Below are 27,036 nucleotides of genomic sequence, written 5' to 3'. Positions count from 1 at the left end.
ATCCACCCCGATAATATGAACTTTTGAAACGTTCTGAAGTATTTTATTACTTGTGCACAAATTATTAGTGTGTGGTAAAATATATTAGTGCAGTGACTTTTCAGTTAAGGTGAAAATTAAATAAGTGCAGTGAAAAAAAATGGCTCGTACAAAACAAACAGCCCGTAAATCGACTGGTGGTAAAGCACCACGCAAGCAATTAGCAACCAAAGCAGCTCGTAAAAGTGCTCCGGCAACTGGTGGTGTAAAGAAACCTCATCGTTATCGCCCCGGTACAGTGGCATTACGTGAAATTCGTCGTTACCAAAAAAGTACTGAATTATTAATCCGAAAATTACCATTCCAACGTTTGGTTCGAGAAATTGCTCAAGATTTCAAAACAGATTTACGTTTCCAAAGTTCTGCTGTTATGGCTCTACAGGAAGCAAGTGAAGCATATTTGGTTGGTCTGTTTGAGGATACAAATTTGTGCGCCATTCATGCAAAGCGTGTCACAATTATGCCAAAAGATATTCAATTGGCCAGACGTATTCGTGGAGAACGTGCTTAATTGATTTGAAGAAGATAAATATCCAAACGGTCCTTTTCAGGACCACAATTGCTCAACGAAAGATCAAAATTTTATATATAATGATAAAAATAAATACTTAAACGGTCCTTTTCAGGACCACAATTTCTCAGCAAAAGATTAAAACTTTAAATCTAATGATATACTATATATTGTAGACAGAAATTAATTTACAAATTAAATTCCGCTTATAATCCACGGAACTGTACATGTGTACCATCACCTAGTTTTTTTCGCTATTATTTACCTACTGTATTATACCGTACGTTGTCTCCGCAGATGACTTTACTTATACATTCATGAGTATGAATCTAATATTTGTTGTTGTTGTTATATGTGTATCGTATGCAACCAGTTTTATATAACGAATCAAGTTTTATTACTAATACATATGTAGTTTTTTTGAAAGTAATATCAACCTCTTTGAATATAAATAGTTTGTCGTCCTGAAAAGGACGGTTTTATTCTTTTTTTTTAGATAATATGTTAATAGTAAGACTCTCCGAGACCAGAAATTTATGCTTTTTTCTCAGTCTTCTTTGGTAAAAGTACAGCTTGAATATTTGGCAAAACACCACCTTGAGCAATAGTGACTCCAGATAATAGTTTATTCAATTCTTCATCATTACGGATGGCCAATTGTAAATGACGTGGAATAATTCTTGTCTTTTTGTTATCACGGGCAGCATTACCAGCCAATTCAAGAACTTCAGCTGCCAAATATTCCATAACAGCAGCTAAATATACGGGAGCACCAGCACCAACACGTTCAGCATAATTGCCTTTGCGCAACAAACGGTGTATACGACCGACAGGAAATTGAAGACCAGCACGATTTGAACGCGACTTTGCCTTGCCCTTCACTTTACCACCTTTACCACGTCCAGACATTTTTCAATATAATTTATTTTACACACGAAAAGGAAATAAGGTCACTATAAGCTTGCACAATGTACACTGCACAATTCACTCACTGTATATAAATTCCTCCAACATACTAACGCTGCTTATATACTTTTTCATTTCATAGTCAAGGTATATTGACATGACTTCGTGACTCTTCGTGCACCTTTACCGACTTCTCGAATACTTTATATGAAAAAATGTACTTTAAAGCAACTGCTTTATTGTGAGTATAGAATTTATTTCGCAGTGTTAGTGAAAAAGTAAAGTGAGAAAAAACATGCCTCCTAAAACTAGTGGAAAAGCAGCAAAGAAGGCTGGTAAGGCCCAAAAAAATATTACTAAAAACGACAAGAAGAAGAAGCGCAAGAGGAAGGAAAGTTATGCTATTTACATTTATAAAGTGTTGAAGCAAGTACATCCTGATACTGGTATTTCATCAAAAGCCATGAGTATCATGAACAGTTTTGTAAATGATATTTTTGAGCGTATCGCCGCCGAAGCATCACGTTTAGCTCATTACAATAAACGTTCAACTATCACTAGTCGCGAAATCCAAACTGCTGTACGTTTACTTTTGCCTGGTGAATTAGCCAAACATGCTGTGAGCGAAGGTACCAAAGCTGTTACTAAATACACAAGTTCCAAGTAATTTGTTCAAATGATTAAAAAAAAAAATAGCAAAAAGGCCCTTTTCAGGGCCACAACATATAAATTAACAAAGAGATGATTTATGAGTATACAAACACAGTATATGTACTAGTAGATTTGGGCATGCGTTGCTGTGGCAATGGTAATACTATGATAATAAACTATTCATATAAGCAGCTGTGAAATTCCAAAGAAAATAAAATAAAATAAATATCTAATTGTCACCCTTTGTAAACGTACATTTTTTATTTATGAACTGTTTTACTTATAATGTAATTGGGATTTAAACATGACATGTAATTTTTATTGTACTATACATACATTTATCATGTACATTGAATGATATAAGTATGTATATGAAAACACATAATACATATGTGCGCAATCATCATCAATTCATTCAATAATAATAAAAATTATTTTAATGTTCTTGCTAAAAATTCATTTTTGATCAAAATGTTAAAAATTTTTGTAGCCCTGAAAAGGGCTTATTTTATTTCTTATTTGCCACATAGTTTTTTTTCTTTTACCTGGGCTTTACTTTTTAGATGGCGCTTTCTTGGCGACTGGCTTTTTATTGACCGCGGCTTTCTTGGTTTTAACACTAGGTGTTTTTGCTTTTAACGCCTTTGCTTTATTTGGAGTCGATTTAGCTTTAGCTGGTTTGGCTTTAACAGATCCAGTCTTTTTTGCATCCTTCGCTTTAGCCTTTTCACTTTTTTTCTTCTCTGCTGTTTTCTTGCTAGCAACAGTTTTCTTCACTTTTTTCTCGCCACTTGCTTTCTTACCGCCAACTGCTGCCTTCTTCTTTGACGCCACACCATCAGTCGATTTCTTTTTGGGCTTCTTCTCAATGGATTTTACCGCTTTTGACTTCGATTTACCTTCACCGGATTTACTTGATTTATTGGCAGCCACTGATAATTTAAAAGAACCAGATGCACCCTTTCCTTTGGTTTGAATCAATTTACCACTAGTAACAGCAGATTTCAAATAACGCTTGATAAATGGTGCTAATTTTTGAGCATCACATTTGTATGTAGCACTGATGTACTTTTTAATAGCTAAAAGTGATGAGCCACCACGTTCTTTTAAATTCTTAATTGATGCATCAACCATTTGTTGAGTTGGTGGATGAGTAGGAGCGACTGAAGGCTTTTTTGGCTTAACAGCTTTTTTAGCAGCAACTTTTTTCTCAGAAATAGCAGAAGATCCGGCTACCGGAGAATTAACATTCGTAACAGCAATTGCTTCAGACATTTTCACTTTTATAAACTTTTATTTTGTATTTATTAAATACACACTTTACGCACTAATTTATAGATGAAGTAATACCTTTAAATTGCTATACCTTCTTAAATTGAGAAGCGAGGTGAAAAGATGAGTAACAAAATTGAACGATCCAGTGCAATTTAACATCTCCAACGGACAAACTTTTAAGTTTATTTAATTTACTAAAAATCAAATATTTAATTTAAGAAACCATTTTATACGCAGTTTGATAGCCTAAATGTGTTGCTTTAATATTTTAATGCTCATATTTCTTTACGGTATATATTTTTCATTTAAAATGAAATTTTGTCCAAACTTTGCTCTATAAAAGTCAAAATTTCCCTCTTTAAATTTAATTTTCTCAATTATTTTTAAATCAAACCTTAAAATTATTTTACAAATTTAAAATAATTTATATTAGCAATGATCTAAAGAAGTAATAAGATGTTTTCATTAAGAAATAAATATAAATAAAAAATAAAAATATAACGTGAGGTTATTGTTAGGGCCCTTGTGTTGTTATTCATTAACTATCAAGAGTATATACATGAAAAAGTCACATTTCAATTTAAATGAAGTAAAATAATAGTATGAAAACAAAAAGCGGTTTTATGCGATCAATTCACAATTTGCTAATATATTGTCGGATAAATTTCTACTCAAATCCTATATTAATAATAATTTTATACTAAACTTACTTACCATACATATATACATCCATACACACATAGGTCCGTAGATAATGTAATTTTTATATCTACTCATATTCCGTTCCAACATACTTCCTCATAAATGATATGAATGCAATATATATATGTACATATGTATGTATTTGGATATTTGATAAATAATATTAAATTGGAATGAATGCTAACTACAGGCAAATTAAGAATTGTGACAAAATTACTTTTAGATATGTATGTATTATTTTTCGGTTAATTTATCATTATTTTGAATCTTCGTTTAATTGTATATCGTGGTCCTGAAAAGGACCGTTTTGTTTTTTTTTTATATTTGATAGGAAAATTGTTTAACCGCCGAATCCATACAAGGTACGTCCTTGTCTCTTCAAAGCATATACAACATCCATTGCTGTAACTGTCTTCCTTTTAGCGTGTTCAGTATAGGTAACTGCATCACGGATAACATTCTCTAAAAATACTTTTAAGACTCCACGAGTTTCTTCATATATCAAACCAGATATACGTTTTACACCTCCACGACGAGCCAAACGCCGAATAGCAGGCTTAGTGATTCCCTGGATGTTATCACGTAAAACTTTACGATGACGCTTAGCACCACCTTTACCCAAGCCTTTTCCACCTTTGCCGCGACCAGTCATTTTTAACTTTTACACTTTTAACACTTTAACACTTTTACTAGCCGAACACTGCACGCTCTATAGATTTCTGGAGAACTAAGTTATTGCACGTGTATTTATACAAAAGTCAACAACTAACAATGTGACTTACCTATATACAGAAAATTTCATCTCTTTCTAACACATGAATATAGTTAAGTCTCCATCCACCCTGAAAATATGAACTTTTGAAACGTTATAAAGTATTTTATTACTTGTGCACAAATTATTAGTGTATGGTAAGATATATTAGTGCAGTGACTTTTCAGTTAAGGTGAAAATTAAATAAGTGCAGTGAAAAAAAAAAAAATATGGCTCGTACAAAACAAACAGCCCGTAAATCGACTGGTGGTAAAGCACCACGCAAGCAATTGGCAACCAAAGCAGCTCGTAAAAGTGCTCCGGCAACTGGTGGTGTAAAGAAACCTCATCGTTATCGCCCCGGTACAGTGGCATTACGTGAAATTCGTCGCTACCAAAAAAGTACTGAATTATTAATCCGTAAATTGCCATTCCAACGTTTGGTTCGAGAAATTGCTCAAGATTTCAAAACAGATTTACGTTTCCAAAGTTCTGCTGTTATGGCTCTACAGGAAGCAAGTGAAGCATATTTGGTTGGTCTGTTTGAGGATACAAATTTGTGCGCCATTCATGCAAAGCGTGTCACAATTATGCCAAAAGATATTCAATTGGCCAGACGTATTCGTGGAGAACGTGCTTAATTGATTTGAAGAAGATAAATATCCAAACGGTCCTTTTCAGGACCACAATTGCTCAACGAAAGATCAAAATTTTACATATAATGATAAAAATAAATACTCAAACGGTCCTTTTCAGGACCACAATTTCTCAGCGAAAGATTAAAACTTTAAATCTAATGATATACTATATATTGTAGACAGAAATTAATTTACAAATTAAATTCCGCTTATAATCCACGGAACTGTACATGTGTACCATCACCTAGTTTTTTTCGCTATTATTTACCTACTGTATTCTACCGTACGTTGTCTCCGCAGATGACTTTACTTATACAGTCATGAGTATGAATCTAATATTTGTTGTTATATGTGTATCGTATGCAATCAGTTTTATATAACGAATCAAGTTTTATTACTAATACATATGTAGTTTTTTTGAAAGTAATATCAACCTCTTTGAATATAAATAGTTTGTCGTCCTGAAAAGGACGGTTTTATTCTTTTTTTTTAGATAATATGTTAATAGTAAGACTCTCCGAGACCAGAAATTTATGCTTTTTTCTCAGTCTTCTTTGGTAAAAGTACAGCTTGAATATTTGGCAAAACACCACCTTGAGCAATAGTGACTCCAGATAATAATTTGTTCAATTCTTCATCATTACGGATGGCCAATTGTAAATGACGTGGAATAATTCTTGTCTTTTTGTTATCACGGGCAGCATTACCAGCCAATTCAAGAACTTCAGCTGCCAAATATTCCATAACAGCAGCTAAATATACGGGAGCACCAGCACCAACACGTTCAGCATAATTGCCTTTGCGCAACAAACGGTGTATACGACCGACAGGAAATTGAAGACCAGCACGATTTGAACGCGACTTTGCCTTGCCCTTCACTTTACCACCTTTACCACGTCCAGACATTTTTCAATATAATTTATTTTACACACGAAAAGGAATAAGGTCACTATAAGCTTGCACAATGTACACTGCACAATTCACTCACTTTATATAAACTCTCCCAACATACTAACGCTGCTTATATACTTTTTCATTTCATAGTCAAGGTAAATTGACATGACTTCGTGACTCTTCGTGCACCTTTCAACGACTTCTCGAATAGTTTATATGCAAAAATGTACTTTAAAGCAACTGCTTTATTGTGAGTATAGAATTTATTTCGAAAAGTGTTAGTGGAAAAGTGAAGTGAGAAAAAAAACATGCCTCCTAAAACTAGTGGAAAAGCAGCAAAGAAGGCTGGTAAGGCCCAAAAAAATATTACTAAAAACGACAAGAAGAAGAAGCGCAAGAGGAAGGAAAGTTATGCTATTTACATTTATAAAGTGTTGAAGCAAGTACATCCTGATACTGGTATTTCATCAAAAGCCATGAGTATCATGAACAGTTTTGTAAATGATATTTTTGAGCGTATCGCTGCCGAAGCATCGCGTTTAGCTCATTACAATAAACGTTCAACTATCACTAGTCGCGAAATCCAAACTGCTGTACGTTTACTTTTGCCTGGTGAATTAGCCAAACATGCTGTGAGCGAAGGTACCAAAGCTGTCACTAAATACACAAGTTCCAAGTAATTTGTTCAAATGATTAAAAAAAAAATAGCAAAAAGGCCCTTTTCAGGGCCACAACATATAAATTAACAAAGAGATGATTTATGAGTATACAAACACAGTATATGTACTAGTAGATTTGGGCATGCGTTGCTGTGGCAATGGTAATACTATGATAATAAACTATTCATATAGAAAAATAAAAAAAATAAATATCTAATTGTCACCCTTTGTAAACGTACATTTTTTATTTATGAATTGTTTTAATAATGTAATTGAGGTATAAATATGACATGTAAATTTTATTGTATACATACATTTATCCTATACATTGAATGATATACATATATGAAAACATATAATACATATGTTCACAATCATCATCAATTCATTTAATAATTAAAATTATTTTAATGTTCTTGCTAAAAATCCATTTTTGATCGATATGTTAAACATTTTTGTAGCCCTGAAAAGGGCTTATTTTATTTCTTATTTGCCACATAGTTTTTTTTCTTTTACCTGGGCTTTACTTTTTAGATGGCGCTTTCTTGGCGACTGGCTTTTTATTGACCGCGGCTTTCTTGGTTTTAACACTAGGTGTTTTTGCTTTTAACGCCTTTGCTTTATTTGGAGTCGATTTAGCTTTAGCTGGTTTGGCTTTAACAGATCCAGTCTTTTTTGCATCCTTCGCTTTAGCCTTTTCACTTTTTTTCTTCTCTGCTGTTTTCTTGCTAGCAACAGTTTTCTTCACTTTTTTTTCGCCACTTGCTTTCTTACCGCCAACTGCTGCCTTCTTCTTTGACGCCACACCATCTGCCGATTTCTTTTTGGGCTTCTTCTCAATGGATTTCACCGCTTTTGACTTCGATTTACCTTCACCAGATTTACTTGATTTATTGGCAGCCACTGATAATTTAAAAGAACCAGATGCACCCTTTCCTTTGGTTTGAATCAATTTACCACTAGTAACAGCAGATTTCAAATAACGCTTGATAAATGGTGCTAATTTTTGAGCATCACATTTGTATGTAGCACTGATGTACTTTTTAATAGCTAAAAGTGATGAGCCACCACGTTCTTTTAAATTTTTAATTGATGCATCAACCATTTGTTGAGTTGGTGGATGAGTAGGAGCGACTGAAGGCTTTTTTGGCTTAACAGCTTTTTTAGCAGCAACTTTTTTCTCAAATAGCAGAAGATCCGGCTACCGGAGAATTAACATTCGTAACAGCAATTGCTTCAGACATTTTCACTTTTATAAACTTTTATTTTGTATTTATTAAATACACACTTTACGCACTAATTTATAGATGAAGTAATACCTTCAAATTGCTATACCTTCTTAAATTGAGAAGCGAGGTGAAAAGATGAGTAACAAAATTGAACGATCCAGTGCAATTTAACATCTCCAACGGACAAACTTTTAAGTTTATTTAATTTACTAAAAATCAAATATTTAATTTAACAAACCATTTTATACGCAGTTTGATAGCCTAAATGTGTTGCTTTAATATTTTAATGCTCATATATCTTTACGGTATATATTTTTCATTTAAAATGAAATTTTGTCCAAACTTTGCTCTCTAAAAGTCAAAATTTCCCTCTTTAAATTTAATTTTCTCAATTATTTTTAAATCAAACCTTAAAATTATTTTACAAATTTAAAATAATTTATATTAGCAATGATCTAAAGAAGTAATAAGATGTTTTCATTAAGAAATAAATATAAATAAAAAATAAAAAAATAACGTGAGGTTATTGTTAGGGCCCTTGTGTTGTTATTCATTAACTATCAAGAGTATATACATGAAAAAGTCACATTTCAATTTAAATGAAGTAAAATAATAGTATGAAAACAAAAAGCGGTTTTATGCGATCAATTCACAATTTGCTAATATATTGTCGGATAAATTTCTACTCAAATCCTATATTAGTAATAATTTTATACTAAACTTACTTACCATACATATGTATATGTATACATCCATACATACATAGGTCCGTAGACAATGTAATTTTTATATTTACTCATATTCCGTTCCAACATACTTCCTCATAAATAATATGAATGCAATATACATATATACATATGTATTTGGATATTTGATAAATAATATTAAATTGGAATGAATGCTAACTACAGGCAAATTAAGAATTGTGACAAAATTACTTTTAGATATGTATTTATTATTTTTCGGTTAATTTATCATTATTTTGAATCTTCGTTTAATTGTATATCGTGGTCCTGAAAAGGACCGTTTTGTTTTTTTTTTATATTTGATAGGAAAATTGTTTAACCGCCGAATCCATACAAGGTACGTCCTTGTCTCTTCAAAGCATATACAACATCCATTGCTGTAACTGTCTTCCTTTTAGCGTGTTCAGTATAGGTAACTGCATCACGGATAACATTCTCTAAAAATACTTTTAAGACTCCACGAGTTTCTTCATATATCAAACCAGATATACGTTTTACACCTCCACGACGAGCCAAACGCCGAATAGCAGGCTTAGTGATTCCCTGGATGTTATCACGTAAAACTTTACGATGACGCTTAGCACCACCTTTACCCAAGCCTTTTCCACCTTTGCCGCGACCAGTCATTTTTAACTTTTACACTTTTAACACTTTAACACTTTTACTAGCCGAACACTGCACGCTCTATAGATTTCTGGAGAACTAAGTTATTGCACGTGTATTTATACAAAAGTCAACAACTAACAATGTGACTTACCTATATACAGAAAATTTCATCTCTTTCTAACACATGAATATAGTTAAGACTTCATCCACCCCGATAATATGAACTTTTGAAACGTTCTGAAGTATTTTATTACTTGTGCACAAATTATTAGTGTGTGGTAAGATATATTGGTGTAGTGACTTTTCAGTTAAGGTGAAAATTAAATAAGTGAAGTGAAAAAAAATGGCTCGTACAAAACAAACAGCCCGTAAATCGACTGGTGGTAAAGCACCACGCAAGCAATTAGCAACCAAAGCAGCTCGTAAAAGTGCTCCGGCAACTGGTGGTGTAAAGAAACCTCATCGTTATCGCCCCGGTACAGTGGCATTACGTGAAATTCGTCGTTACCAAAAAAGTACTGAATTATTAATCCGAAAATTGCCATTCCAACGTTTGGTTCGAGAAATTGCTCAAGATTTCAAAACAGATTTACGTTTCCAAAGTTCTGCTGTTATGGCTCTACAGGAAGCAAGTGAAGCATATTTGGTTGGTCTGTTTGAGGATACAAATTTGTGCGCCATTCATGCAAAGCGTGTCACAATTATGCCAAAAGATATTCAATTGGCCAGACGTATTCGTGGAGAACGTGCTTAATTGATTTGAAGAAGATAAATATCCAAACGGTCCTTTTCAGGACCACAATTGCTCAACGAAAGATCAAAATTTTACATATAATGATAAAAATAAATACTTAAACGGTCCTTTTCAGGACCACAATTTCTCAGCAAAAGATTAAAACTTTAAATCTAATGATATACTATATATTGTAGACAGAAATTAATTTACAAATTAAATTCCGCTTATAATCCACGGAACTGTACATGTGTACCATCACCTAGTTTTTTTCGCTACGAGTATTATCTACCTACTGTATTATACCGTACGCTGTCTCTCCAGATGACTTTACTTATACATTCATGAGTATGAATCTAATATTTGTTGTTGTTGTTATATGTGTATCGTATGCAACCAGTTTTATATAACGAATCAAGTTTTATTACTAATACATATGTAGTTTTTTTGAAAGTAATATCAACCTCTTTGAATATAAATAGTTTGTCGTCCTGAAAAGGACGGTTTTATTCTTTTTTTTTAGATAATATGTTAATAGTAAGACTCTCCGAGACAGAAATTTATGCTTTTTTCTCAGTCTTCTTTGGTAAAAGTACAGCTTGAATATTTGGCAAAACACCACCTTGAGCAATAGTGACTCCAGATAATAGTTTATTCAATTCTTCATCATTACGGATGGCCAATTGTAAATGACGTGGAATAATTCTTGTCTTTTTGTTATCACGGGCAGCATTACCAGCCAATTCAAGAACTTCAGCTGCCAAATATTCCATAACAGCAGCTAAATATACGGGAGCACCAGCACCAACACGTTCAGCATAATTGCCTTTGCGCAACAAACGGTGTATACGGCCGACAGGAAATTGAAGACCAGCACGATTTGAACGCGACTTTGCCTTGCCCTTCACTTTACCACCTTTACCACGTCCAGACATTTTTTAATATAATTTATTAAACACACGAAAAGGAAATATGAATCACTATAAGCTTGCACAATGTACACTGCACAATTCACTCACTTTATATAAACTCTCCCAACATACTAACGCTGCTTATATACTTTTTCATTTCATAGTTAAGGTGTATTGACATAACTTCGTGACTCGTCGTGCACCTTTAATCGACTTCGCGAATACTTTATATGAAAAAATGTACTTTAAAGCAACTGCTTTATTGTGAGTATAAAATTTATTTCGCAAAGTGTTAGTGAAAAAGTAAAGTGAGAAAAAACATGCCTCCTAAAACTAGTGGAAAAGCAGCAAAGAAGGCTGGTAAGGCCCAAAAAAATATTACCAAAAACGACAAGAAGAAGAAGCGCAAGAGGAAGGAAAGTTACGCTATTTACATTTATAAAGTGTTGAAGCAAGTACATCCTGATACTGGTATTTCATCAAAAGCCATGAGTATCATGAACAGTTTTGTAAATGATATTTTTGAGCGTATCGCCGCCGAAGCATCACGTTTAGCTCATTACAATAAACGTTCAACTATCACTAGTCGCGAAATCCAAACTGCTGTACGTTTACTTTTGCCTGGTGAATTAGCCAAACATGCTGTGAGCGAAGGTACCAAAGCTGTCACTAAATACACAAGTTCCAAGTAATTTGTTCAAATGATTAAAAAAAAAAATAGCAAAAAGGCCCTTTTCAGGGCCACAACATATAAATTAACAAAGAGATGATTTATGAGTATACAAACACAGTATATGTACTAGTAGATTTGGCCATGCGTTACTGTGGCACTGGTAATACTATCATAATAAACTATTCAATATAGAGTAAGCGTGGGCACATGTTTTTTTTTGCAAATCTATTTAGTATAGGGTAATCTTAATTATGCCAGCAGCTGTGAAATTCCAAAGAAAATAAAATAAAATAAATATCTAATTGTCACCCTTTGTAAACGTACATTTTTTATTTATGAACTGTTTTACTTATAATGTAATTGAGATATAAACATGATATGTAATTTTTATTGTATACATTGAATGATATATATGAAAACACATAATACATATGTATGTGCACAATCATCATCAATTCATTTAATAATTAAAATTATTTTAATGTTCTTGCTAAAAATCCATTTTTGATCGATATGTTAAACATTTTTGTAGCCCTGAAAAGGGCTTATTTTATTTCTTATTTGCCACATAGTTTTTTTTCTTTTACCTGGGCTTTACTTTTTAGATGGCGCTTTCTTGGCGACTGGCTTTTTATTGACCGCGGCTTTCTTGGTTTTAACACTAGGTGTTTTTGCTTTTAACGCCTTTGCTTTATTTGGAGTCGATTTAGCTTTAGCTGGTTTGGCTTTAACAGATCCAGTCTTTTTTGCATCCTTCGCTTTAGCCTTTTCACTTTTTTTCTTCTCTGCTGTTTTCTTGCTAGCAACAGTTTTCTTCACTTTTTTTTCGCCACTTGCTTTCTTACCGCCAACTGCTGCCTTCTTCTTTGACGCCACACCATCTGCCGATTTCTTTTTGGGCTTCTTCTCAATGGATTTCACCGCTTTTGACTTCGATTTACCTTCACCAGATTTACTTGATTTATTGGCAGCCACTGATAATTTAAAAGAACCAGATGCACCCTTTCCTTTGGTTTGAATCAATTTACCACTAGTAACAGCAGATTTCAAATAACGCTTGATAAATGGTGCTAATTTTTGAGCATCACATTTGTATGTAGCACTGATGTACTTTTTAATAGCTAAAAGTGATGAGCCACCACGTTCTTTTAAATTTTTAATTGATGCATCAACCATTTGTTGAGTTGGTGGATGAGTAGGAGCGACTGAAGGCTTTTTTGGCTTAACAGCTTTTTTAGCAGCAACTTTTTTCTCAGAAATAGCAGAAGATCCGGCTACCGGAGAATTAACATTCGTAACAGCAATTGCTTCAGACATTTTCACTTTTATATACTTTTATTTTGTATTTATTAAATACACACTTTACGCACTAATTTATAGATGAAGTAATACCTTCAAATTGCTATACCTTCTTAAATTGAGAAGCGAGGTGAAAAGATGAGTAACAAAATTGAACGATCCAGTGCAATTTAACATCTCCAACGGACAAACTTTTAAGTTTATTTAATTTACTAAAAATCAAATATTTAATTTAAGAAACCATTTTATACGCAGTTTGATAGCCTAAATGTGTTGCTTTAATATTTTAATGCTCATATTTCTTTACGGTATATATTTTTCATTTAAAATGAAATTTTGTCCAAACTTTGCTCTATAAAAGTCAAAATTTCCCTCTTTAAATTTAATTTTCTCAATTATTTTTAAATCAAACCTTAAAATTATTTTACAAATATAAAATAATTTATATTAGCAATGATCTAAAGAAGTAATAAGATGTTTTCATTAAGAAATAAATATAAATAAAAAATAAAAATATAACGTGAGGTTATTGTTAGGGCCCTTGTGCTGTTATTCATTAACTATCAAGAGTATATACATGAAAAAGTCACATTTCAATTTAAAAGAAGTAAAATAATAGTATGAAAACAAAAAGCGGTTTTATGCGATCAATTCACAATTTGCTAATATATTGTCGGATAAATTTCTACTCAAATCCTATATTAGTAATAATTTTATACTAAACTTTCTTACCATACATATGTATATGTATACATCCATACATACATAGGTCCGTAGACAATGTAATTTTTATATTTACTCATATTCCGTTCCAACATACTTCCTCATAAATAATATGAATGCAATATACATATATACATATGTATTTGGATATTTGATAAATAATATTAAATTGGAATGAATGCTAACTACAGGCAAATTAAGAATTGTGACAAAATTACTTTTAGATATGTATGTATTATTTTTCGGTTAATTTATCATTATTTTGAATCTTCGTTTAATTGTATATCGTGGTCCTGAAAAGGACCGTTTTGTTTTTTTTTTATATTTGATAGTAAAATTGTTTAACCGCCGAATCCATACAAGGTACGTCCTTGTCTCTTCAAAGCATATACAACATCCATTGCTGTAACTGTCTTCCTTTTAGCGTGTTCAGTATAGGTAACTGCATCACGGATAACATTCTCTAAAAATACTTTTAAGACTCCACGAGTTTCTTCATATATCAAACCAGATATACGTTTTACACCTCCACGACGAGCCAAACGCCGAATAGCAGGCTTAGTGATTCCCTGGATGTTATCACGTAAAACTTTACGATGACGCTTAGCACCACCTTTACCCAAGCCTTTTCCACCTTTGCCGCGACCAGTCATTTTTAACTTTTACACTTTTAACACTTTAACACTTTTACTAGCCGAACACTGCACGCTCTATAGATTTCTGGAGAACTAAGTTATTGCACGTGTATTTATACAAAAGTCAACAACTAACATTGTGACTTACCTATATACAGAAAATTTCATCTCTTTCTAACACATGAATATAGTTAAGACTTCATCCACCCCGATAATATGAACTTTTGAAACGTTTTGAAGCATTTTATTACTTGTGCACAAATTATTAGTGTGTGGTAAAATATATTAGTGCAGTGACTTTTCAGTTAAGGTGAAAATTAAATAAGTGCAGTGAAAAAAAAATGGCTCGTACAAAACAAACAGCCCGTAAATCGACTGGTGGTAAAGCACCACGCAAGCAATTGGCAACCAAAGCAGCTCGTAAAAGTGCTCCGGCAACTGGTGGTGTAAAGAAACCTCATCGTTATCGCCCCGGTACAGTTGCATTACGAGAAATTCGTCGTTACCAAAAAAGTACTGAATTATTAATCCAAAAATTGCCATTCCAACGTTTGGTTCGAGAAATTGCTCAAGATTTCAAAACAGATTTACGTTTCCAAAGTTCTGCTGTTATGGCTCTACAGGAAGCAAGTGAAGCATATTTGGTTGGTCTGTTTGAGGATACAAATTTGTGCGCCATTCATGCAAAGCGTGTCACAATTATGCCAAAAGATATTCAATTGGCCAGACGTATTCGTGGAGAACGTGCTTAATTGATTTGAAGAAGATAAATATCCAAACGGTCCTTTTCAGGACCACAATTGCTCAACGAAAGATCAAAATTTTATATATAATGATAAAAATAAATACTTAAACGGTCCTTTTCAGGACCACAATTTCTCAGCAAAAGATTAAAACTTTAAATCTTATGATATACTATGTATATGCTGTAGATAGAAATTAATTTACAAATTAAATTCCGAATAGAATCCACGGAACCTGTACATGTATACCACCATCAAGTTTTTTTCGCTACGAGTATTATCTACCTACTGTATTATACCGTACGCTGTCTCTCCAGATGACTTTACTTATACATTCATGAGTATGAATCTAATATTTGTTGTTGTTGTTATATGTGTATCGTATGCAACCAGTTTTATATAACGAATCAAGTTTTATTACTAATACATATGTAGTTTTTTTGAAAGTAATATCAACCTCTTTGAATATAAATAGTTTGTCGTCCTGAAAAGGACGGTTTTATTCTTTTTTTTTAGATAATATGTTAATAGTAAGACTCTCCGAGACCAGAAATTTATGCTTTTTTCTCAGTCTTCTTTGGTAAAAGTACAGCTTGAATATTTGGCAAAACACCACCTTGAGCAATAGTGACTCCAGATAATAGTTTATTCAATTCTTCATCATTACGGATGGCCAATTGTAAATGTCTTGGAATAATTCTTGTCTTTTTGTTATCACGGGCAGCATTACCAGCCAATTCAAGAACTTCAGCTGCCAAATATTCCATAACAGCAGCTAAATATACGGGAGCACCAGCACCAACACGTTCAGCATAATTGCCTTTGCGCAACAAACGGTGTATACGACCGACAGGAAATTGAAGACCAGCACGATTTGAACGCGACTTTGCCTTGCCCTTCACTTTACCACCTTTACCACGTCCAGACATTTTTAAATATAATTTATTTAACACACGAAAAGGAAATATGAATCACTACAAGCTTGCACAATGTACACTGCACAATTCACTCACTTTATATAAATTCCTCCAACATACTAACGCTGCTTATATACTTTTTCATTTCACAGTTAAGGTGTATTGACATAACTTCGTGACTCGTCGTGCACCTTTAATCGACTTCGCGAATACTTTATATGAAAAAATGTACTTTAAAGCAACTGCTTTATTGTGAGTATAAAATTTATTTCGCAAAGTGTTAGTGAAAAAGTAAAGTGAGAAAAAACATGCCTCCTAAAACTAGTGGAAAAGCAGCAAAGAAGGCTGGTAAGGCCCAAAAAAATATTACTAAAAACGACAAGAAGAAGAAGCGCAAGAGGAAGGAAAGTTATGCTATTTACATTTATAAAGTGTTGAAGCAAGTACATCCTGATACTGGTATTTCATCAAAAGCCATGAGTATCATGAACAGTTTTGTAAATGATATTTTTGAGCGTATCGCTGCCGAAGCATCGCGTTTAGCTCATTACAATAAACGTTCAACTATCACTAGTCGCGAAATCCAAACTGCTGTACGTTTACTTTTGCCTGGTGAATTAGCCAAACATGCTGTGAGCGAAGGTACCAAAGCTGTCACTAAATACACAAGTTCCAAGTAATTTGTTCAAATGATTAAAAAAAAAATAGCAAAAAGGCCCTTTTCAGGGCCACAACATATAAATTAACAAAGAGATGATTTATGAGTATACAAACACAGTATATGTACTAGTAGATTTGGCCATGCGTTACTGTGGCACTGGTAATACTATCATAATAAACTATTCAATATAGAGTAAGCGTGGGCAATATGGTACACATGTTTTTTTTTGCAAATCTATTTAGTATAGGGTAATCTTAATTATGCCAGCAGCTGTGAAATTCCAAAGAAAATAAAATAAAATAAATATCTAATTGTCACCCTTTGTAAACGTACATTTTTTATTTATGAACTGTTTTACTTATAATGTAATTGAGATATAAACATGATATGTAATTTTTATTGTATACATTGAATGATATATATGAAAACACATAATACATATGTGCACAATCATCATCAATTCATTTAATAATTAAAATTATTTTAATGTTCTTGCTAAAAATCCATTTTTGATCGATATGTTAAACATTTTTGTAGCCCTGAAAAGGGCTTATTTTATTTCTTATTTGCCACATAGTTTTTTTTCTTTTACCTGGGCTTTACTTTTTAGATGGCGCTTTCTTGGCGACTGGCTTTTTATTGACCGCGGCTTTCTTGGTTTTAACACTAGGTGTTTTTGCTTTTAACGCCTTTGCTTTATTTGGAGTCGATTTAGTTTTAGCTGGTTTGGCTTTAACAGATCCAGTCTTTTTTGCATCCTTCGCTTTAGCCTTTTCACTTTTTTTCTTCTCTGCTGTTTTCTTGCTAGCAACAGTTTTCTTCACTTTTTTTTCGCCACTTGCTTTCTTACCGCCAACTGCTGCCTTCTTCTTTGACGCCACACCATCTGCCGATTTCTTTTTGGGCTTCTTCTCAATGGATTTCACCGCTTTTGACTTCGATTTACCTTCACCAGATTTACTTGATTTATTGGCAGCCACTGATAATTTAAAAGAACCAGATGCACCCTTTCCTTTAGTTTGAATTAATTTACCACTAGTAACAGCAGATTTCAAATAACGCTTGATAAATGGTGCTAATTTTTGAGCATCACATTTGTATGTAGCACTGATGTACTTTTTAATAGCTAAAAGTGATGAGCCACCACGTTCTTTTAAATTCTTAATTGATGCATCAACCATTTGTTGAGTTGGTGGATGAGTAGGAGCGACTGAAGGCTTTTTTGGCTTAACAGCTTTTTTAGCAGCAACTTTTTTCTCAGAAATAGCAGAAGATCCGGCTACCGGAGAATTAACATTCGTAACAGCAATTGCTTCAGACATTTTCACTTTTATAAACTTTTATTTTGTATTTATTAAATACACACTTTACGCACTAATTTATAGATGAAGTAATACCTTTAAATTGCTATACCTTCTTAAATTGAGAAGCGAGGTGAAAAGATGAGTAACAAAATTGAACGATCCAGTGCAATTTAACATCTCCAACGGACAAACTTTTAAGTTTATTTAATTTACTAAAAATCAAATATTTAATTTAAGAAACCATTTTATACGCAGTTTGATAGCCTAAATGTGTTGCTTTAATATTTTAATGCTCATATTTCTTTACGGTATATATTTTTCATTTAAAATGAAATTTTGTCCAAACTTTGCTCTATAAAAGTCAAAATTTCCCTCTTTAAATTTAATTTTCTCAATTATTTTTAAATCAAACCTTAAAATTATTTTACAAATTTAAAATAATTTATATTAGCAATGATCTAAAGAAGTAATAAGATGTTTTCATTAAGAAATAAATATAAATAAAAAATAAAAAAATAACGTGAGGTTATTGTTAGGGCCCTTGTGTTGTTATTCATTAACTATCAAGAGTATATACATGAAAAAGTCACATTTCAATTTAAATGAAGTAAAATAATAGTATGAAAACAAAAAGCGGTTTTATGCGATCAATTCACAATTTGCTAATATATTGTCGGATAAATTTCTACTCAAATCCTATATTAGTAATAATTTTATACTAAACTTACTTACCATACATATGTATATGTATACATCCATACATACATAGGTCCGTAGACAATGTAATTTTTATATTTACTCATATTCCGTTCCAACATACTTCCTCATAAATAATATGAATGCAATATACATATATACATATGTATTTGGATATTTGATAAATAATATTAAATTGGAATGAATGCTAACTACAGGCAAATTAAGAATTGTGACAAAATTACTTTTAGATATGTATTTATTATTTTTCGGTTAATTTATCATTATTTTGAATCTTCGTTTAATTGTATATCGTGGTCCTGAAAAGGACCGTTTTTTTTTTATATTTGATAGGAAAATTGTTTAACCGCCGAATCCATACAAGGTACGTCCTTGTTCTCTTCAAAGCATATACAACATCCATTGCTGTAACTGTCTTCCTTTTAGCGTGTTCAGTATAGGTAACTGCATCACGGATAACATTCTCTAAAAATACTTTTAAGACTCCACGAGTTTCTTCATATATCAAACCAGATATACGTTTTACACCTCCACGACGAGCCAAACGCCGAATAGCAGGCTTAGTGATTCCCTGGATGTTATCACGTAAAACTTTACGATGACGCTTAGCACCACCTTTACCCAAGCCTTTTCCACCTTTGCCGCGACCAGTCATTTTTAACTTTTACACTTTTAACACTTTAACACTTTTACTAGCCGAACACTGCACGCTCTATAGATTTCTGGAGAACTAAGTTATTGCACGTGTATTTATACAAAAGTCAACAACTAACATTGTGACTTACCTATATACAGAAAATTTCATCTCTTTCTAACACATGAATATAGTTAAGACTTCATCCACCCCGATAATATGAACTTTTGAAGTAATATGAACGTTCTGAAGTATTTTATTACTTGTGCACAAATTATTAGTGTGTGGTAAAATATATTAGTGCAGTGACTTTTCAGTTAAGGTGAAAATTAAATAAGTGCAGTGAAAAAAAATGGCTCGTACAAAACAAACAGCCCGTAAATCGACTGGTGGTAAAGCACCACGCAAGCAATTGGCAACCAAAGCAGCTCGTAAAAGTGCTCCGGCAACTGGTGGTGTAAAGAAACCTCATCGTTATCGCCCCGGTACAGTTGCATTACGAGAAATTCGTCGTTACCAAAAAAGTACTGAATTATTAATCCGAAAATTGCCATTCCAACGTTTGGTTCGAGAAATTGCTCAAGATTTCAAAACAGATTTACGTTTCCAAAGTTCTGCTGTTATGGCTCTACAGGAAGCAAGTGAAGCATATTTGGTTGGTCTGTTTGAGGATACAAATTTGTGCGCCATTCATGCAAAGCGTGTCACAATTATGCCAAAAGATATTCAATTGGCCAGACGTATTCGTGGAGAACGTGCTTAATTGATTTGAAGAAGATAAATATCCAAACGGTCCTTTTCAGGACCACAATTGCTCAACGAAAGATCAAAATTTTACATATAATGATAAAAATAAATACTTAAACGGTCCTTTTCATGATATACTATGTATATGCTGTAGATAGAAATTAATTTACAAATTAAATTCCGAATAGAATCCACGGAACCTGTACATGTATACCACCATCAAGTTTTTTTCGCTACGAGTATTATCTACCTACTGTATTATACCGTACGCTGTCTCTCCAGATGACTTTACTTATACATTCATGAGTATGAATCTAATATTTGTTGTTGTTGTTATATGTGTATCGTATGCAACCAGTTTTATATAACGAATCAAGTTTTATTACTAATACATATGTAGTTTTTTTTGAAAGTAATATCAACCTCTTTGAATATAAAAGTTTGTCGTCCTGAAAAGGACGGTTTTATTCTTTTTTTTTAGATAATATGTCTCTCCGAGATAGAAATTTATGCTTTTTTCTCAGTCTTCTTTGGTAAAAGTACAGCTTGAATATTTGGCAAAACACCACCTTGAGCAATAGTGACTCCAGATAATAGTTTATTCAATTCTTCATCATTACGGATGGCCAATTGTAAATGTCTTGGAATAATTCTTGTCTTTTTGTTATCACGGGCAGCATTACCAGCCAATTCAAGAACTTCAGCTGCCAAATATTCCATAACAGCAGCTAAATATACGGGAGCACCAGCACCAACACGTTCAGCATAATTAGATGCCTTTGCGCAACAAACGGTGTATACGACCGACAGGAAATTGAAGACCAGCACGATTTGAACGCGACTTTGCCTTGCCCTTCACTTTACCACCTTTACCACGTCCAGACATTTTTAAATATAATTTAGTTAACACACGAAAAGGAAATATGAATCACTACAAGCTTGCACAATGTACACTGCACAATTCACTCACTTTATATAAATTCCTCCAACATACTAACGCTGCTTATATACTTTTTCATTTCACAGTTAAGGTGTATTGACATAACTTCGTGACTCGTCGTCTTCACGTGCACCTTTAATCGACTTCGCGAATACTTTATATGAAAAAATGTACTTTAAAGCAACTGCTTTATTGTGAGTATAAAATTTATTTCGCAAAGTGTTAGTGAAAAAGTAAAGTGAGAAAAAACATGCCTCCTAAAACTAGTGGAAAAGCAGCAAAGAAGGCTGGTAAGGCCCAAAAAATATTACTAAAAACGACAAGAAGAAGAAGCGCAAGAGGAAGGAAAGTTATGCTATTTACATTTATAAAGTGTTGAAGCAAGTACATCCTGATACTGGTATTTCATCAAAAGCCATGAGTATCATGAACAGTTTTGTAAATGATATTTTTGAGCGTATCGCTGCCGAAGCATCGCGTTTAGCTCATTACAATAAACGTTCAACTATCACTAGTCGCGAAATCCAAACTGCTGTACGTTTACTTTTGCCTGGTGAATTAGCCAAACATGCTGTGAGCGAAGGTACCAAAGCTGTCACTAAATACACAAGTTCCAAGTAATTTGTTCAAATGATTAAAAAAAAAAATAGCAAAAAGGCCCTTTTCAGGGCCACAACATATAAATTAACAAAGAGATGATTTATGAGTATACAAACACAGTATATGTACTAGTAGATTTGGCCATGCGTTACTGTGGCACTGGTAATACTATCATAATAAACTATTCAATATAGAGTAAGCGTGGGCAATATGGTACACATGTTTTTTTTGCAAATCTATTTAGTATAGGGTAATCTTAATTATGCCAGCAGCTGTGAAATTCCAAAGAAAATAAAATAAAATAAATATCTAATTGTCACCCTTTGTAAACGTACATTTTTTATTTATGAACTGTTTTACTTATAATGTAATTGAGATATAAACATGATATGTAATTTTTATTGTATACATTGAATGATATATATGAAAACACATAATACATATGTGCACAATCATCATCAATTCATTTAATAATTAAAATTATTTTAATGTTCTTGCTAAAAATCCATTTTTGATCGATATGTTAAACATTTTTGTAGCCCTGAAAAGGGCTTATTTTATTTCTTATTTGCCACATAGTTTTTTTTCTTTTACCTGGGCTTTACTTTTTAGATGGCGCTTTCTTGGCGACTGGCTTTTTATTGACCGCGGCTTTCTTGGTTTTAACACTAGGTGTTTTTGCTTTTAACGCCTTTGCTTTATTTGGAGTCGATTTAGCTTTAGCTGGTTTGGCTTTAACAGATCCAGTCTTTTTTGCATCCTTCGCTTTAGCCTTTTCACTTTTTTTCTTCTCTGCTGTTTTCTTGCTAGCAACAGTTTTCTTCACTTTTTTTTCGCCACTTGCTTTCTTACCGCCAACTGCTGCCTTCTTCTTTGACGCCACACCATCTGCCGATTTCTTTTTGGGCTTCTTCTCAATGGATTTCACCGCTTTTGACTTCGATCTACCTTCCACCCGATTTACTTGATTTATTGGCAGCCACTGATAATTTAAAAGAACCAGATGCACCCTTTCCTTTAGTTTGAATTAATTTACCACTAGTAACAGCAGATTTCAAATAACGCTTGATAAATGGTGCTAATTTTTGAGCATCACATTTGTATGTAGTCACTGATGTACTTTTTAATAGCTAAAAGTGATGAGCCACCACGTTCTTTTAAATTCTTAATTGATGCATCAACCATTTGTTGAGTTGGTGGATGAGTAGGAGCGACTGAAGGCTTTTTTGGCTTAACAGCTTTTTTAGCAGCAACTTTTTTCTCAGAAATAGCAGAAGATCCGGCTACCGGAGAATTAACATTCGTAACAGCAATTGCTTCAGACATTTTCACTTTTATAAACTTTTATTTTGTATTTATTAAATACACACTTTACGCACTAATTTATAGATGAAGTAATACCTTTAAATTGCTATACCTTCTTAAATTGAGAAGCGAGGTGAAAAGATGAGTAACAAAATTGAACGATCCAGTGCAATTTAACATCTCCAACGGACAAACTTTTAAGTTTATTTAATTTACTAAAAATCAAATATTTAATTTAAGAAACCATTTTATACGCAGTTTGATAGCCTAAATGTGTTGCTTTAATATTTTAATGCTCATATTTCTTTACGGTATATATTTTTCATTTAAAATGAAATTTTGTCCAAACTTTGCTCTATAAAAGTCAAAATTTCCCTCTTTAAATTTAATTTTCTCAATTATTTTTAAATCAAACCTTAAAATTATTTTAAAAATTTAAAATAATTTATTTAGCAATATCTAAAGAACTAATGTGAAGTAAATGAAGAAATAAATATAAATAATAAAAAAATAACGTAGGTTATTATGTGTTGTTATTCATTAACTATCAAGAGTATATATGTACATGAAAAAGTCACATCGAAGAATTTAAAGAAGTAAAATAAAGTAATGAAAACAAAAAGCGGTTTTATGCGATCAATTCACAATTTGCTAATATATTGTCGGATAAATTTCTACTCAAATCCTATATTAGTAATAATTTTATACTAAACTTACTTACCATACATATGTATATGTATACATCCATACATACATAGGTCCGTAGACAATGTAATTTTTATATTTACTCATATTCCGTTCCAACATACTTCCTCATAAATAATATGAATGCAATATACATATATACATATGTATTTGGATATTTGATAAATAATATTAAATTGGAATGAATGCTAACTACAGGCAAATTAAGAATTGTGATAAAATTACTTTTAGATATGCATTTGTTATTTTTCGGTTAATTTATCATTATTTTGAATCTTCGTTTAATGAATATCGTGGTCCTGAAAAGGACCGTTTTGTTTTTTATATTTGATAGTAAAATTGTTTAACCGCCGAATCCATACAAGGTACGTCCTTGTCTCTTCAAAGCATATACAACATCCATTGCTGTAACTGTCTTCCTTTTAGCGTGTTCAGTATAGGTAACTGCATCACGGATAACATTCTCTAAAAATACTTTTAAGACTCCACGAGTTTCTTCATATATCAAACCAGATATACGTTTTACACCTCCACGACGAGCCAAACGCCGAATAGCAGGCTTAGTGATTCCCTGGATGTTATCACGTAAAACTTTACGATGACGCTTAGCACCACCTTTACCCAAGCCTTTTCCACCTTTGCCGCGACCAGTCATTTTTAACTTTTACACTTTTAACACTTTAACACTTTTACTAGCCGAACACTGCACGCTCTATAGATTTCTGGAGAACTAAGTTATTGCACGTGTATTTATACAAAAGTCAACAACTAACATTGTGACTTACCTATATACAGAAAATTTCATCTCTTTCTAACACATGAATATAGTTAAGACTTCATCCACCCCGATAATATGAACTTTTGAAACGTTCTGAAGTATTTTATTACTTGTGCACAAATTATTAGTGTGTGGTAAAATATATTAGTGCAGTGACTTTTCAGTTAAGGTGAAAATTAAATAAGTGCAGTGAAAAAAAATGGCTCGTACAAAACAAACAGCCCGTAAATCGACTGGTGGTAAAGCACCACGCAAGCAATTGGCAACCAAAGCAGCTCGTAAAAGTGCTCCGGCAACTGGTGGTGTAAAGAAACCTCATCGTTATCGCCCCGATACAGTTGCATTACGAGAAATTCGTCGTTACCAAAAAAGTACTGAATTATTAATCCGAAAATTGCCATTCCAACGTTTGGTTCGAGAAATTGCTCAAGATTTCAAAACAGATTTACGTTTCCAAAGTTCTGCTGTTATGGCTCTACAGGAAGCAAGTGAAGCATATTTGGTTGGTCTGTTTGAGGATACAAATTTGTGCGCCATTCATGCAAAGCGTGTCACAATTATGCCAAAAGATATTCAATTGGCCAGACGTATTCGTGGAGAACGTGCTTAATTGATTTGAAGAAGATAAATATCCAAACGGTCCTTTTCAGGACCACAATTGCTCAACGAAAGATTAAAACTTTAAATCTTATGATATACTATGTATATGCTGTAGATAGAAATTAATTTACAAATTAAATTCCGAATAGAATCACACAGAACCTGTACATATGTATACCACCATCAAGTTTTTTTCACTTCTGAGTATTATCTACCTACTGTATTATACCATTACACGCGCTGTGTCTCTTGATGACTTTACTTATACATTCATGAGTATGAATCTAATATTTGTTACATTGTTGTTATATGTATTGTATTGTACAACCAGTTTTTATATAACGAATCAAGTTTTATTACTAATACATATGTAGTTTTTTTTGAAAGTAATATCAACACTCTTTGAATATAAAAGTTTGTCGTCCTGAAAAAGGACGGTTTTATTCTTTTTTTTAGATAATAATGTCTCTCCGAGATAGAAGTACATGCTTTTCTCAGTCTTCTTTGGTAAGTACGAAAGCTTGAATATTTGAAATAAAAACACCACCTTGAGCAATAGTGACTCCAGATAATAGTTTATTCAATTCTTCATCATTACGGATGGCCAATTGTAAATGTCTTGGAATAATTCTTGTCTTTTTGTTATCACGGGCAGCATTACCAGCCAATTCAAGAACTTCAGCTGCCAAATATTCCACAGCGGCAGCTAAATATGCGGGAGCACCAGCACCAACACGTTCCTTGCATAATTGCCTTTTACGCTTTTTTAACAAACGGATTGACCTATACGACCGACAGTGAAATTGAATAAGCACGTTCACGTTTTGCACGCGACTTTGCCTTGCCTTATGCCACTTTTACCACCTTTACCACGTCCGAGACGTTTTAAACCTATAATTTGGTTAACACACGAAAAAATATGAATCACTACAAGCTTGCACTGTGTACACTGCTGAATTCACTCACTTTATACAAATTATCAACATACTAACGCTTTGCCCATCATACTTTTCGTCATTTCACAGGATTAAGGTGTATTGACGTAACTTGAAACGTCGATCGTCATGTGTTACGTGCACCTTTAATCCTCGACTTCGCGAATACTTTCATATGAAAAAAATGTACTTTAAAGCAACTGCTTTATTGTGAGTATAAAATTTATTTCGCAAAGTGTTAGTGAAAAAGTAAAGTGAGAAAAAACATGCCTCCTAAAACTAGTGGAAAAGCAGCAAAGAGGCTGGGTAAGGAAGCTAAAATATTTGCTAAAAACGACATAGAAGAAGAAGCATAAAGAGGAAGGAAAGTTATGCTATTTACATTTATAAAGTGTTGAAGCAAGTACATCCTGATACTGGTATTTCATCAAAAGCCATGAGTATCATGAACAGTTTTGTAAATGATATTTTTGAGCATATCGCTTTCGAAGCATCACTTTTAACTCATTATAATAAACGTTCAGCTATCCTAGTGCTGTACGTTTAATTTTGCCTGGTGAATTAGCCAAACATGCTGTGAGCAGAAGGTACCAAAGCTGTCACTAAATACACAAGTTCCAAGTAATTTGTTCAAATGATTAAAAAAAAAATAGCAAAAAGGCCCTTTTCAGGGCCACAACATATAAATTAACAAAGAGATGATTTATGAGTATACAAACACAGTATATGTACTAGTAGATTTGGCCATGCGTTACTGTGGCACTGGTAATACTATCATAATAAACTATTCAATATAGAGTAAGCGTGGGCAATATGGTACACATGTTTTTTTTTTTGCAAATCTATTTAGTATAGGGTAATCTTAATTA

At 32.9% G+C, this 27,036-nt stretch overlaps 18 protein-coding genes and 6 pseudogenes across 18 annotated transcripts; 10 read left to right on the top strand and 14 right to left on the bottom strand.

Moving 5' to 3' along the window:
• Window positions 1-74: 74 nt before the first annotated feature.
• On the top strand, window positions 75-5,518 carry LOC120768721 (histone H3-like centromeric protein CSE4). The gene is made up of 3 exons (XM_040095493.1): window positions 75-548; window positions 1,918-2,119; window positions 5,050-5,518. The coding sequence occupies exons 1-3, from the start codon at window positions 140-142 to the stop codon at window positions 5,474-5,476; spliced, it is 1,038 nt and encodes a 345-aa protein (XP_039951427.1). The 5' UTR covers window positions 75-139; the 3' UTR covers window positions 5,477-5,518.
• On the bottom strand, window positions 1,079-1,459 carry LOC120767511 (histone H2A). The gene has a single exon (XM_040093604.1). It carries the CDS (start codon window positions 1,457-1,459, stop codon window positions 1,085-1,087), a length of 375 nt encoding a protein of 124 aa, XP_039949538.1. The 3' UTR covers window positions 1,079-1,084.
• LOC120767514 (histone H2B) lies at window positions 1,727-2,171 on the top strand. Its single transcript, XM_040093607.1, has one exon. The coding sequence runs from the start codon at window positions 1,752-1,754 to the stop codon at window positions 2,121-2,123; it is 372 nt and encodes a 123-aa protein (XP_039949541.1). The 5' UTR covers window positions 1,727-1,751; the 3' UTR covers window positions 2,124-2,171.
• Window positions 2,632-3,429, bottom strand: LOC120767491 (histone H1-like). The gene has a single exon (XM_040093583.1). The coding sequence runs from the start codon at window positions 3,380-3,382 to the stop codon at window positions 2,660-2,662; it is 723 nt and encodes a 240-aa protein (XP_039949517.1). The 5' UTR covers window positions 3,383-3,429; the 3' UTR covers window positions 2,632-2,659.
• On the bottom strand, window positions 4,375-4,805 carry LOC120767532 (histone H4). Its single transcript, XM_040093624.1, has one exon. The coding sequence runs from the start codon at window positions 4,734-4,736 to the stop codon at window positions 4,425-4,427; it is 312 nt and encodes a 103-aa protein (XP_039949558.1). The 5' UTR covers window positions 4,737-4,805; the 3' UTR covers window positions 4,375-4,424.
• Window positions 5,519-5,998: 480 nt separating the features above from the next.
• On the bottom strand, window positions 5,999-6,379 carry LOC120767512 (histone H2A). Its single transcript, XM_040093605.1, has one exon. It carries the CDS (start codon window positions 6,377-6,379, stop codon window positions 6,005-6,007), a length of 375 nt encoding a protein of 124 aa, XP_039949539.1. The 3' UTR covers window positions 5,999-6,004.
• Window positions 6,380-6,669: 290 nt separating this feature from the next.
• LOC120767521 (histone H2B) lies at window positions 6,670-7,094 on the top strand. Its single transcript, XM_040093615.1, has one exon. The coding sequence runs from the start codon at window positions 6,676-6,678 to the stop codon at window positions 7,045-7,047; it is 372 nt and encodes a 123-aa protein (XP_039949549.1). The 5' UTR covers window positions 6,670-6,675; the 3' UTR covers window positions 7,048-7,094.
• A 427-nt stretch (window positions 7,095-7,521) lies between these two features.
• LOC120767490 lies at window positions 7,522-8,312 on the bottom strand (annotated as a pseudogene).
• Window positions 8,313-9,266: 954 nt separating this feature from the next.
• On the bottom strand, window positions 9,267-9,697 carry LOC120767531 (histone H4). Its single transcript, XM_040093623.1, has one exon. It carries the CDS (start codon window positions 9,626-9,628, stop codon window positions 9,317-9,319), a length of 312 nt encoding a protein of 103 aa, XP_039949557.1. The 5' UTR covers window positions 9,629-9,697; the 3' UTR covers window positions 9,267-9,316.
• Window positions 9,698-9,946: 249 nt separating this feature from the next.
• On the top strand, window positions 9,947-15,375 carry LOC120768720 (histone H3-like centromeric protein CSE4). The gene is made up of 3 exons (XM_040095492.1): window positions 9,947-10,359; window positions 11,738-11,939; window positions 14,901-15,375. Exons 1-3 carry the CDS (start codon window positions 9,951-9,953, stop codon window positions 15,331-15,333), a joined length of 1,044 nt encoding a protein of 347 aa, XP_039951426.1. The 5' UTR covers window positions 9,947-9,950; the 3' UTR covers window positions 15,334-15,375.
• On the bottom strand, window positions 10,895-11,275 carry LOC120767513 (histone H2A). The gene has a single exon (XM_040093606.1). The coding sequence runs from the start codon at window positions 11,273-11,275 to the stop codon at window positions 10,901-10,903; it is 375 nt and encodes a 124-aa protein (XP_039949540.1). The 3' UTR covers window positions 10,895-10,900.
• On the top strand, window positions 11,523-11,991 carry LOC120767525 (histone H2B). Its single transcript, XM_040093619.1, has one exon. It carries the CDS (start codon window positions 11,572-11,574, stop codon window positions 11,941-11,943), a length of 372 nt encoding a protein of 123 aa, XP_039949553.1. The 5' UTR covers window positions 11,523-11,571; the 3' UTR covers window positions 11,944-11,991.
• Window positions 12,491-13,247, bottom strand: LOC120767488 (histone H1-like). Its single transcript, XM_040093582.1, has one exon. The coding sequence runs from the start codon at window positions 13,239-13,241 to the stop codon at window positions 12,519-12,521; it is 723 nt and encodes a 240-aa protein (XP_039949516.1). The 5' UTR covers window positions 13,242-13,247; the 3' UTR covers window positions 12,491-12,518.
• Window positions 14,279-14,668, bottom strand: LOC120767529 (histone H4). Its single transcript, XM_040093621.1, has one exon. The coding sequence runs from the start codon at window positions 14,597-14,599 to the stop codon at window positions 14,288-14,290; it is 312 nt and encodes a 103-aa protein (XP_039949555.1). The 5' UTR covers window positions 14,600-14,668; the 3' UTR covers window positions 14,279-14,287.
• A 497-nt stretch (window positions 15,376-15,872) lies between the features above and the next one.
• LOC120767509 (histone H2A) lies at window positions 15,873-16,290 on the bottom strand. Its single transcript, XM_040093602.1, has one exon. The coding sequence runs from the start codon at window positions 16,251-16,253 to the stop codon at window positions 15,879-15,881; it is 375 nt and encodes a 124-aa protein (XP_039949536.1). The 5' UTR covers window positions 16,254-16,290; the 3' UTR covers window positions 15,873-15,878.
• Window positions 16,291-16,507: 217 nt separating this feature from the next.
• On the top strand, window positions 16,508-16,968 carry LOC120767518 (histone H2B). Its single transcript, XM_040093612.1, has one exon. It carries the CDS (start codon window positions 16,550-16,552, stop codon window positions 16,919-16,921), a length of 372 nt encoding a protein of 123 aa, XP_039949546.1. The 5' UTR covers window positions 16,508-16,549; the 3' UTR covers window positions 16,922-16,968.
• Window positions 16,969-17,473: 505 nt separating this feature from the next.
• Window positions 17,474-18,264, bottom strand: LOC120767483 (histone H1-like). Its single transcript, XM_040093577.1, has one exon. The coding sequence runs from the start codon at window positions 18,222-18,224 to the stop codon at window positions 17,502-17,504; it is 723 nt and encodes a 240-aa protein (XP_039949511.1). The 5' UTR covers window positions 18,225-18,264; the 3' UTR covers window positions 17,474-17,501.
• Window positions 18,265-19,234: 970 nt separating this feature from the next.
• Window positions 19,235-19,648, bottom strand: LOC120767530 (annotated as a pseudogene).
• Window positions 19,649-19,851: 203 nt separating this feature from the next.
• On the top strand, window positions 19,852-20,362 carry LOC120767499 (histone H3). Its single transcript, XM_040093591.1, has one exon. It carries the CDS (start codon window positions 19,910-19,912, stop codon window positions 20,318-20,320), a length of 411 nt encoding a protein of 136 aa, XP_039949525.1. The 5' UTR covers window positions 19,852-19,909; the 3' UTR covers window positions 20,321-20,362.
• A 426-nt stretch (window positions 20,363-20,788) lies between these two features.
• LOC120767502 lies at window positions 20,789-21,279 on the bottom strand (annotated as a pseudogene).
• Window positions 21,280-21,456: 177 nt separating this feature from the next.
• On the top strand, window positions 21,457-21,913 carry LOC120767524 (annotated as a pseudogene).
• Window positions 21,914-22,788: 875 nt separating this feature from the next.
• On the bottom strand, window positions 22,789-23,218 carry LOC120768719 (annotated as a pseudogene).
• Window positions 23,219-24,770: 1,552 nt separating this feature from the next.
• Window positions 24,771-25,284, top strand: LOC120767501 (histone H3-like). The gene has a single exon (XM_040093594.1). The coding sequence runs from the start codon at window positions 24,832-24,834 to the stop codon at window positions 25,240-25,242; it is 411 nt and encodes a 136-aa protein (XP_039949528.1). The 5' UTR covers window positions 24,771-24,831; the 3' UTR covers window positions 25,243-25,284.
• Window positions 25,285-26,391: 1,107 nt separating this feature from the next.
• LOC120767526 lies at window positions 26,392-26,839 on the top strand (annotated as a pseudogene).
• Window positions 26,840-27,036: the final 197 nt, after the last annotated feature.

This window comes from Bactrocera tryoni, chromosome 2 (assembly GCF_016617805.1).
Source record: "Bactrocera tryoni isolate S06 chromosome 2, CSIRO_BtryS06_freeze2, whole genome shotgun sequence".
In the NCBI taxonomy this organism is placed as follows: domain Eukaryota; kingdom Metazoa; phylum Arthropoda; class Insecta; order Diptera; family Tephritidae; genus Bactrocera; species Bactrocera tryoni.
The sequence above is the reverse complement of the archived record's forward strand: the minus strand, read 5'-3'. Positions and strand labels throughout refer to the sequence as shown.

Excerpts from the sequence above, each read along its gene's own strand:
- LOC120768721 (XM_040095493.1), top strand. The coding sequence starts at position 140 with ATGGCTCGTACAAAACAAACAGCCCGTAAATCGACTGGTGGTAAAGCA. Across the intron at positions 549-1,917 it reads TATTCGTGGAGAACGTGCTT|CCATGAGTATCATGAACAGT; the intron begins AATTGATTTGAA and ends TTTCATCAAAAG. Across the intron at positions 2,120-5,049 it reads ACTAAATACACAAGTTCCAA|TGAAAAAAAAAAAAATATGG; the intron begins GTAATTTGTTCA and ends AAATAAGTGCAG.
- LOC120767511 (XM_040093604.1), bottom strand. The coding sequence starts at position 1,459 with ATGTCTGGACGTGGTAAAGGTGGTAAAGTGAAGGGCAAGGCAAAGTCG.
- LOC120767514 (XM_040093607.1), top strand. The coding sequence starts at position 1,752 with ATGCCTCCTAAAACTAGTGGAAAAGCAGCAAAGAAGGCTGGTAAGGCC.
- LOC120767491 (XM_040093583.1), bottom strand. The coding sequence starts at position 3,382 with ATGTCTGAAGCAATTGCTGTTACGAATGTTAATTCTCCGGTAGCCGGA.
- LOC120767532 (XM_040093624.1), bottom strand. The coding sequence starts at position 4,736 with ATGACTGGTCGCGGCAAAGGTGGAAAAGGCTTGGGTAAAGGTGGTGCT.
- LOC120767512 (XM_040093605.1), bottom strand. The coding sequence starts at position 6,379 with ATGTCTGGACGTGGTAAAGGTGGTAAAGTGAAGGGCAAGGCAAAGTCG.
- LOC120767521 (XM_040093615.1), top strand. The coding sequence starts at position 6,676 with ATGCCTCCTAAAACTAGTGGAAAAGCAGCAAAGAAGGCTGGTAAGGCC.
- LOC120767531 (XM_040093623.1), bottom strand. The coding sequence starts at position 9,628 with ATGACTGGTCGCGGCAAAGGTGGAAAAGGCTTGGGTAAAGGTGGTGCT.
- LOC120768720 (XM_040095492.1), top strand. The coding sequence starts at position 9,951 with ATGGCTCGTACAAAACAAACAGCCCGTAAATCGACTGGTGGTAAAGCA. Across the intron at positions 10,360-11,737 it reads TATTCGTGGAGAACGTGCTT|CCATGAGTATCATGAACAGT; the intron begins AATTGATTTGAA and ends TTTCATCAAAAG. Across the intron at positions 11,940-14,900 it reads ACTAAATACACAAGTTCCAA|AAATAAGTGCAGTGAAAAAA; the intron begins GTAATTTGTTCA and ends AAGGTGAAAATT.
- LOC120767513 (XM_040093606.1), bottom strand. The coding sequence starts at position 11,275 with ATGTCTGGACGTGGTAAAGGTGGTAAAGTGAAGGGCAAGGCAAAGTCG.
- LOC120767525 (XM_040093619.1), top strand. The coding sequence starts at position 11,572 with ATGCCTCCTAAAACTAGTGGAAAAGCAGCAAAGAAGGCTGGTAAGGCC.
- LOC120767488 (XM_040093582.1), bottom strand. The coding sequence starts at position 13,241 with ATGTCTGAAGCAATTGCTGTTACGAATGTTAATTCTCCGGTAGCCGGA.
- LOC120767529 (XM_040093621.1), bottom strand. The coding sequence starts at position 14,599 with ATGACTGGTCGCGGCAAAGGTGGAAAAGGCTTGGGTAAAGGTGGTGCT.
- LOC120767509 (XM_040093602.1), bottom strand. The coding sequence starts at position 16,253 with ATGTCTGGACGTGGTAAAGGTGGTAAAGTGAAGGGCAAGGCAAAGTCG.
- LOC120767518 (XM_040093612.1), top strand. The coding sequence starts at position 16,550 with ATGCCTCCTAAAACTAGTGGAAAAGCAGCAAAGAAGGCTGGTAAGGCC.
- LOC120767483 (XM_040093577.1), bottom strand. The coding sequence starts at position 18,224 with ATGTCTGAAGCAATTGCTGTTACGAATGTTAATTCTCCGGTAGCCGGA.
- LOC120767499 (XM_040093591.1), top strand. The coding sequence starts at position 19,910 with ATGGCTCGTACAAAACAAACAGCCCGTAAATCGACTGGTGGTAAAGCA.
- LOC120767501 (XM_040093594.1), top strand. The coding sequence starts at position 24,832 with ATGGCTCGTACAAAACAAACAGCCCGTAAATCGACTGGTGGTAAAGCA.